At 33.3% G+C, this 10,000-nt stretch overlaps 1 protein-coding gene across 1 annotated transcript in view; it reads right to left on the minus strand.

The window, feature by feature from the left end:
- The window catches only part of nek11 (NIMA-related kinase 11), a 108,529-nt gene extending 100,912 nt beyond the window's left edge, over nt 1–7,617 (minus strand). The window contains 2 exon segments of the mRNA XM_056475096.1: nt 7,036–7,239; nt 7,597–7,617. Coding sequence (XP_056331071.1) covers nt 7,036–7,211 — 176 coding nt within the window. The 5' untranslated portion in view covers nt 7,212–7,239; nt 7,597–7,617.
- Nucleotides 7,618–10,000: the final 2,383 nt, after the last annotated feature.

A 10,000-nucleotide genomic window follows, 5' to 3' on the forward strand; every position in this document is an offset into this window, starting at 1 on the left:
TGTATATAAAAAGAGTTAAAACAACTAAATTCTTTCAGTTTTTAGGGGACAACTTAAATGTTTAATCCACTTAAATTTTTAAAGACGATGAAGTTAACAATAATTTATGCTGGGACAACATATAAGAATTGTGATTTTTTTTTCTACAGTGTACGATCTAAAATCATCATAGTAGTCAACACTGAAGTAAATCAAATAGTTTCCAAACTTATCCTAAAACAAGAATGGGTATCGTTTAATAGTTAAACAAGAATGGGTGTTGTTCAACAGTTGTTAGGACAACTATGAACCACTTAAAATGTTGAATATACACACACACACACACACACACACACACACACACACACACACACACACACACACACACACACGCATGCGCGCGCGCGCACACACATCAGTCAGAGTACAAACTGAGCACTTGAGCAACCGCTGCAGCAGTGGCTTTTTGGAAAGCCCTGCTGCGGGACCCATAGGACACGAGCCCTACTTTTTAGGGCGAATCCAGAATAGGAAGTCATTTGTCTAGGCTAATAAAGCCCAGTGAGAAGCCAGCTGGAGGAAAGGGGTACGGCAGTCTCAGCTCACAGCGCCCACCATTGACATTTGGCTCTCACAAAGAAACAAAGGATTTCATAGCACTGTAAGAGCCACTGAGGCAGGAACAACAAAACACACACCCAGCAGGATTTTCTTAAGGCTGAGAGAAGACTAAGTAAGGAGAACTGGTGCATAAGTGCGCTGGTAGAAAAAGAGAGAGAAGGTCTGGCGGGCCACTGAAGGTGGGCATTCAGGTTTCGATGCCAACGCTCTGTGTGTGACAGGTCAGAGGCTGGCAAACAGCTGCGATGGGCTAACAAGCAGAAAGCGGAGGGGCCAAAGGAACAGTCACCCATAGCTTGATGCGGCGAGCCTGTGGCCAGCTAAAGCATGGAGCTCTTCCTAATTGGCCTCTTTTCCATCAGTATCTCTCTGGTTTTCAGTTCCAGCTCTTAGTCTGAGATGGTTTTCACAAAGAGGCTATAGAACATCGCCAAGTAGAGTGTGACTAACAGAGGGAAAGGATAAAAGCAGCACATGAACAGACAAAATCGTAACTGGCTTTCCTCCAGATAGTTTGTTTGTGTATTGGAATCTAATTAGAAACTCAGAGACCAAAAACTGTGAATACATAAAGGATGGCGAGAGATCAGTTAGTCTTAAAGAAATAATTCACCCATGAATTAAAATGTGCTGATAATCTACTAACCCTCAAGCCATCTGAGATAGTAAGACCTGGGTAGACCGAGATGATGACTATTTTTCTTCAGCAAAACATTAAAGAGAAAACGCAAACAGTCCTGAGAATGTTCTTGTTGCATAGTGTCATACGCTCACCGGCCACTTTGTCAGGTACACCTTACTAGTACCAGGTTGAACCTCCTTTTGCCTTCGGAACTGCCTTAATCCTTCATGGCATAGATTCAACAAGGTACTGGAAATATTCCTCAGAGATTTTGGTCCATATTGACATGATAGCATCATGCAGTTGCTACCGATTTTCCGGCTGCCCATCCATGATGCGAATCTCCTGTTCCACCATATCCTAAAGGTGCTTTATTGGATTGAGCTCTGCTGACTGTGGAGGCCATTTGAGTACAGTGAACTCAAGAAACCAGTCTGAGATGATTCGCGCTTTATGACATGGCGCGTTATCCTGCTGGAATTAGAAAAGATTTCAGAAAGTTTCAGAAGATAGGTACACTGTGGTCATAAAGGGATGGACATGGTCAGCAACAATACTCAGGTAGGCTATGGTGTTATTATGATGCTCAACTGGTACTAATGGGCCCAAAGTGTGCCAAGAAAATATCTCCTACACCATAAAAGTTTGCGTCAGCGAGCAGCTGGACAGGTGTACCTAATAAAGTGGCCGGTCAGTATGTGTGCCTCAAACTCACATGTGAGCTAATAGTGTTTGTTTATTACACAATTGACTGTATTTTTAATCATACTGGTCCTTGCTTGTATTTATCTTTGATGCTGCAACCTATTTAACATAGTTGTACAGTATTGTACTGTATAGTTGTATGTTCATGTACTGTATGCACCATTAAGCAATGAGAAGAAGCTCATGATCCAGACTAATTGCACTCAGAACTGTATTGACATGAGTATACATTAAAGGTAATCATGTTGTAAATAATGGCTAGCTATTTGAACAGATCGTTTGATTTCCTTCATAAGACCTCAATGTATTGTCGGGAGCATCACTGTTTTGCTTGTGTTTTTTGACTCTCAGCGTCACAAGCAATCCCATTTATCTAAAGGCACTTGCTCAGATGGCCCATGTAACCTTAGTTCAGTGCAATGTAGTGCAAACTGAATATAAATCTGTTATTCACACAAAAATATCACGTTCAAGGACTTGAAATACAGTGTGGTCACATTAATTAAATGTTTTTTCACTGAAATCAAGAGTTAATGTTGCAATTCTTCTTTTAACGTTATTATTTTTAAGTGGATTTAATACAATTATCCAGCAAAGGCATTAAGTTGATCAAATGTGATAATAAACATCTTTATTTTAAATGAATTCTAATTCTTATAAACTTTCTATTTACCAAACTATCCTGAGAAAATATATCACAATTACTACAAACCTTAAGTGGCACAATACTATCAAAGTGGATTGATCATTTGACGTTGAAGAATTTAGAAACGGCTGCAGAAAAATGAGCTATACAGTATAGAAGAATAAATTATATATTATGCGGCTCGGTGGCTCAGTGGTTAGCACTGTTGCCTCACAGTAAGAAGGTTGCTGGTTCGAATCCTGGCTGGCCAGTTGCCATTTCTGTGTGGAGTTTGCATGTTCTCCATGTGTTGGTGTGGGTTTCCTCCGGGTGCTCTGGTTTCCCCCACAGTCCAAAGACATGCAGTATGGGTGAATTAGTGAAACTAAATTGGCCGAAGTGTATGAGTGTGTGTGTGTGAATGTGAGAGTTTATGGGTGTTTCCCAGTACTGAGTTGCATCTGGAAAGGAATCCGCTGCGTAAAACATATGTCAGAATAGTTAGTGGTTCGTTCCGCTGTGGCAACCCCTAATAAATAATGGAACAAGGCTGAAGGAAAAGTAATTTATTAATTATATACTAAAATAAATTAAAATCACAAAAAGTTAAAATCATAAAGTTTTTAATGTTTCACAACTTTATTTTAATGTATTTTAGATTTTAAAAATGCAGACTTGGTAAAAATATGAAACTTGTTTCAAAACATACAAAAATCATAGTGGACCCCAAACTTTTGAAAGGTAGTTTTGTTTTTCTCACATGCCTCTATAGGGAACATGAAGCTAAAGAAAATGATTTGCCTATGAAAATGATCAGCGTTCATTAAACATCAGAATCAAGAGCCATGTAATAAATTCATGTATAGAACAGCCAAATATTTGCTCTGATCTGAGAGCAATATCCTCATAACGCAAGATCTGTTGGGTTTAATTTAGTGTGGAAGCTTCCCTGTGAACTGAACCTTAGTTGGAAAGATCTAATATTACCAAGATCACCAAAGCACCTAATGCCTCCTGAAATAATGACTCACAATTTCCTTTTTTTCTTTTCTTATCTCTGTTTCCAAAGCAAACTGGCCTGACTGCAATCCCCTAGAAAAGCAATAAATCAACTTTATATATTGCACAACACATCCAGATAATACCAGAGAAAACTCCCCTCAGGATTCGTATTTATTTCAGTGACACACTATTTATTCTATCTGTAAAAAAAATGTCTTTATAAAAATAAATATTTCAATGACTAACCAGTTAAAAATTAAGCACGAGAGTGTTAAAAATATATGATTTGTATAAATATTGCTCTCTAATTAAATCATATTACTTTGCTTGATCACACCCCATTTGCAATCATAAGGAATAACACATACTGTACTGTATTGCTGATAGTAACATGAACCATCCACCTGCAAGCAAACTTATAGTGACAAGTTTTGAGTCACAAAGATCAATGCTGCTCTCAAGTGGACAAACTGCAAACTTCAAAGAACAAAACAGTTTTAAAATCATTTAAATTATTATTATTTTTTTTAAATATTAAGCTAAATTAATGTTTTCATAACTAAATACAATGTTTCTGAAGAACATGAAATTAAAGAATAATATAATTAGTGTTAAAAATGAGCTATCACTGGAATTAATGACATTTTAGAATAATACATGAGAAAATGTGACTTTATAAGACTGTATAAAATAAAATTATGCAACATCCACGGGGATTTTATAATTAGACATTTTATAAATAATCATAGGACTTGCTGTTGGCTTCAAATAGACACATAATTAAGACATGTGCATGTGTGGGTGTGTGTGACAGTGTATATACGGTTGAGGGATACTATATAGTGCATACTATATGTGGTTACTGGAAGATTGCCAAAACACATGCAGTTATCTTCAGTTCTTCAAACAGCAGAAAATCACATGATAATATTGATGTTTTCCACTAAGTGGTCATAATTTATGACTGTATATTATAGTATTTTCTTTGTTTAGACTAGTGCTGCACGATATTGGAAAAACAACTGACATTGCAATACTTACTTTTTCTGCAATATATATTGCGATATGAATACTTTCACAAGATGACTATTTGAAAAGAAATTCATAATTTTACATTGGTTTGGATGATTTTTGGGGAGTCCATCTGTATAAAATTGACAAAATTCTAGAAAAAAAAAATATATATATATAAATAAGTTAAATTAAAGAACAGTAAAACAGTATATATATATATATATATATATATATATATATATATATATATATATATATATATATATATATATATATATATATATATATATATATATATATATATATATATATATATATATATATGGTTAAAGTCATAATTATTAGCCCCCTGAATTATTAGCCCTCCTGTTTATTTTTCCCCCAATTTCTGTTTAACGGAGAAAAGATTTTTTTATAATAGTTTTTTTAAATAGTTTTAATAACTCATTTATAATAACTGATTTTTTTTTTTTTTTTGCCATGATGACAGTAAATAATATTTTACTAGATATTTTTTAAGACACTTCTATACAGCTTGAAGTGGCATTTAAAGGCTTAACTAGGTTAATTAGGTTAACTAGGCAGGTTAGGGTAATTAGGCAAGTTATTGTATAACGATGGTTTGTTCTGTAGACTATCAAATAAAATATAGCTTAAAGGGGCTAATAATTTTGACCTTAAAATGGTTTTTAAAAAATAAAAACTAATAACAAATAAGACTTTCTCCAGAAGAAAAAATATTATCAGACATACTGTGAAAATTTCCTTGCTCTGTTAAACATCATTTGGGAAATATTTAAAAAAGGATAAAAATTTCTATAAAAATATATATGAAGAGATATATATGAAAACCTCTAAATGCCATATGAAATTTCCATCAAAACTGAACATTTTTATCAGCCTCCTTTATTTATATTGAATTATTTCACTTTTTAGACAAGACAAATAACTTATTCTTTGCCATAAAATATTACTGATATTACTGAACCAACACACAGGAGCGTGATAAAAAATACTTATTTTAGAAGAAAATTTCAGACGGCATTTAGAGGTTTTTGCATCTGAACTTTTCATCTTTGTTAAAGTGGCTAAATTTATCATTTCTTTTGCCCAAATGGTTTAAATTCACTTGAAATTGCTTGACATCTCGCAATGTGACTATTGAAGATTCACACATTGCAATATCGTTGCTAAAACAATATATTGTGCAGTCTTAGTTCAGACATAAATTGCATTTGACTATCATGATGACCTATTTACGTTGACCATTACAGTAGAAACAGCTTCCAAGTTACTAAGAGTTCTTTGAATTTGCCAGTAATAAGTATGTGTTTTGATTGAAATTTTCAGCTGTGATAAATTTTATACTGATAAGATGTCTTCAAAATTTCAGAAAAGAATATTATCATTTATGGCATTTATTTACAGAAAATCACAAAACGTCATTGTAAAATATTACATATATTTCCAAAATATTCACTGTATTGTTTTCAGACCTTACATATTGATAAAACTATGTATATAACACCTGTATGAAGAAACAGGGAAAGTTACTTTTAAAAGTAATGTATTACAACCTTGAGTCACTTTGTTTTAAATTACTAGTTACATTTTATGAGAAGTACTGTGTTATGTTATTTTTGTGTTGGTGTTGTTTTTGGCTGGGCTTAAGATTGTAATATATTACTTCTAGATATTCTACATATCTTGGTTTTATTTTGGAGACCGCCACTCAGAGATCATGCTCAATGTTGATTTGTGGCCTGTATTTATTTTTAATGTATTTGACTGCCATAAAGGTGTCAGAAAGTTTAACCTGGTGCCATGAAATCAATCTGCTGCAGCTGACGCTATTGCACTGTCGTTAATCTAGTGTAAACACCCCAGAGGTCACAATCTAATGGAAAGTAATTTAAGGATGATGATTCTTATATTTGCATGTTGTTTTTTATGCAACATTAACTACTATATTCATCTTCTGTGGATTATAGATGAAATATGTAAATTCTAATAGTTTAATAATATTTATCTGACTTTTGGAAATCTCCAAGAGACCTCCCATCATTGTCCCAAGACCCCGACTTTGGCAACCACTGCTCTAAATAATAATGTAAAATATGCATACTTTCTTCCAACATTTAAGATCTTAAAATAGTAAATGTTTTGTACAGATATTTTGTCCTTTTCTACAAATAAATGCTTAAAAAACAATATTCTTATTCCGATTGTCACTATTACTGCTATTTTACTATTACTAACTACTAAATATGTACTAATATAAAAAATAAACCACAACTGATGGCAAATGCGATTAACTAAAGTTACTGTTTATATGTTTTCAATGATGTTTTATTGCAGTGTAGGGGTTAGGTTGTCATGTAAAAAATGTAGTCCTTGGAGGAAGACTCAGTAAGAATCACAGCTGAAAAAAGACAGGATAAATGTTTTGAAACACTACAGGACTTACAGTCTCTCCTCCGCCACAGCCTTTGTGTCTTTAACAAGGTACACAATGCCGAAGCTTCCCTTCCCCAGTCTCTGCTGGATGATGTATCTGTTCGCTATCAGGCTGCTCAGATCAGGAGATGTTTCTGATTCCGGATGACAGTTTGTTTGGCCTGGACGCTCACGAAATCTGGGCATTTTTCAGTCGGGAATTTAATGCAGTCAACTGAGGAGATAAAAGTCAACAAAAAAGCTCTCATGTGACGTCATTGCTTTCTCGCCTCTTTATTTATTTACGTGTTTTGGTATTTGAAGCTCATAAAATGAAAACAGAAACAACGTTCATTTAGCTTATATGAATGAACCACAAGTTAGTCGAAGTTAATCACAACATCCAGTTTTTGATGAACATGCGTAGCAAAACAATTTAACTATAAAATCTAATTACTAACGCGGTTCAGGATATGATATTAATTAGAGATGCATAGCAAAGACACAGAATAACATAAAAAGCCGAACTGAATTCAAATTATAATTAGTTTTATATGAATTATATATTTGTTAATGATTTGTTTATCCTCACCTGTGCGTCGGAAGTTCGCTCGACCACTTGTGCTCAACTTCCCGTGTGTTACGTTGTTGTCATGGGAAGAATGCAGTCGCAAAATTCTCCTTAAGATGGCGCTAATGTGCAACTGTAAGCTAAATTTTGGCCATGGTGCTGTTGAGGTGGTTTTGTAGGTTAGTTTTGTAACTGTTTGGTCAAGAGTCATAAGATAGGTTGGTAATGAACACTGTGTGAACACTTTTGAAAAAACATAGATTCAGTATTTTCAAAAAAAAAAAAATGTAATTCAGTATCTAAAATAAGTTTTCGAACCTAATGTACTGTAATTGTAGCCTATTTACAAAGTGCTAGTCACAAAATGAACATGTACTACTTTATTAAATGAATCACCATAGAAGAAAATGCTGAATTAATTTATAAATTAATAAATAAAAGTTGCTGTAATAAATAAATGTTAGCCTACTTATTGTTTAACCCTTATGTGCTGTTGGGGATGTTTTCATCCACTCTGGAGTGATTGGAGTGATTTTGAGTCTTAATTTGGCCATAACGTTTTCTGTGTTTCAGCTAGCAGAATGATTTTTGGTGACAAATCTTATTTTGACAGATATTTTGAGAAAATACTTGGAAATAAAAAATAAATAAAAATAAAAAAACTCAACAAATACACTCTGGGCAAATTTACTACCCTTTAGTTATGTTCAGTAGGAAAACATCCACTAAATTAAACTTCAGTAAAAATGCATGAGATAAATATATATTTTTTCTAATTATTTTGCATAAAGCTGTTAATCAACCTCAGTCCTGATCAAAACTACTAAACTTTTTAGAAAATTACAGGATTTTAAGTTTAATTGCCAAATTCATAAAGGATGTCACCGATTTGGTGGAAAAAACACACAAAATGACGTATTTTCAATATAAAAAGTAATTGTGGACTGATTTTTTTCACCTTTTATTAAAGTCTTGAACATATAAAACAGTATTGCCTTTGATGCATTTTTGATCAACTTTCATTTTTGCTCCCTAATGTTCTGTTGGTGGCTGTGTTTTCTATCATGTAATCATGCATTTTTGATTGTTGATGGTTTTGCAAAAAAAAAAAAAAACTTTCTGGATTTTAAATGGAGTATAACAGCAAATTAAAGTATGTGTGTGTGTATGTGTGTGTGTGTGTGTGTGTGTGTGCGTGCGTGTGCGTGTGTGTGTGTGTGTGTGTGTGTGTCTGTGTGTGTGTGTGTGTCTATCTAACAATACATCAAAGCCAATATTTTTACTTATCGTTCACATGTCCAAGACTGTAATAAAAGGTAACAAAAATCCAGTCCACAAAAAATACCTCTTTTTGTGTGTTTTTTCACTAAATCAGTGACATCATTTATTAATTTGGCCATTAAAGAGTTAAAATCCTGTAATTATCTAGTTTTTATCAGGACTGAGGTTGATCAACAGATTTATGCACAAAAAAAATAAGAAAATATTTCTCTGATGCATTTTACAGCAGTTTAATTTGGTGGATGTTTTCATCCTGAACATAACAAAACGGTAGTAAATTTTAACAGTGCACAAGGATTAAAACCCTATATTACTTAAATATTTTTCAGTAGTGACAACTAACTATAGCCTATTATTGTGACCTTTATTTATTATTTAGGTATTTTCTTCTAAGGGGATTCATTGAATTAGATAGTCAGTATATACATACTGTACATATATTGTGATTAGTACTTTGTAAATACTATTATGCAATATATTACGTTCTAGAACTTATTTTCAGAAACTGAATTAGTTAATTACTTAATACTTCAATACTGAAGCTGTGTTTTCAAAACTGTTCACACAGTGTTCATAACCAACATCTCTTATGACCCTTGACCACACAGTTACAAAACTAACCTACAAACTAACTCTGACCAAGAGTTCATGTACATCTTAAAATAAGCTTGTTTCACCAAACCACTGACAGCCATTCTCATTCAGAAAACACACATTTCATGCATAACAAATTGACATAAAACCACAAACAACAGAACATTATAAATAATTTCTTCTTCTTTTTTAAGATTGAATTAACTTTCACATACATCAGTATGTACCGTAGTTGTACATTTACCACATTCTCAATGAATGTGCATAATAATGTTTAATAAGAAGGAAACAAATCGCAGCAATTTGATGTAAAAACAGTTTTTCTCAATCACTTTAGACTAATCTGCAAATTAAAGAGGCAAGCATTGGATCGCTCAACAGAACAATTCCTGTCATGTAGCTATTGTAATTACTTCAAAATGTTGGAACATAAATTTATAGACATGGTATTGTAATAATGCATGTGTAGGCCTAGTTTGTTATCATCAAAGAACGCTGATCTATAGTGCGATACAATTTGTACTATTGATGTACACTACCTGACAAAAAT

Source organism: Danio aesculapii, chromosome 16 (genome assembly GCF_903798145.1).
Source record: "Danio aesculapii chromosome 16, fDanAes4.1, whole genome shotgun sequence".
NCBI classification, from domain to species: domain Eukaryota; kingdom Metazoa; phylum Chordata; class Actinopteri; order Cypriniformes; family Danionidae; genus Danio; species Danio aesculapii.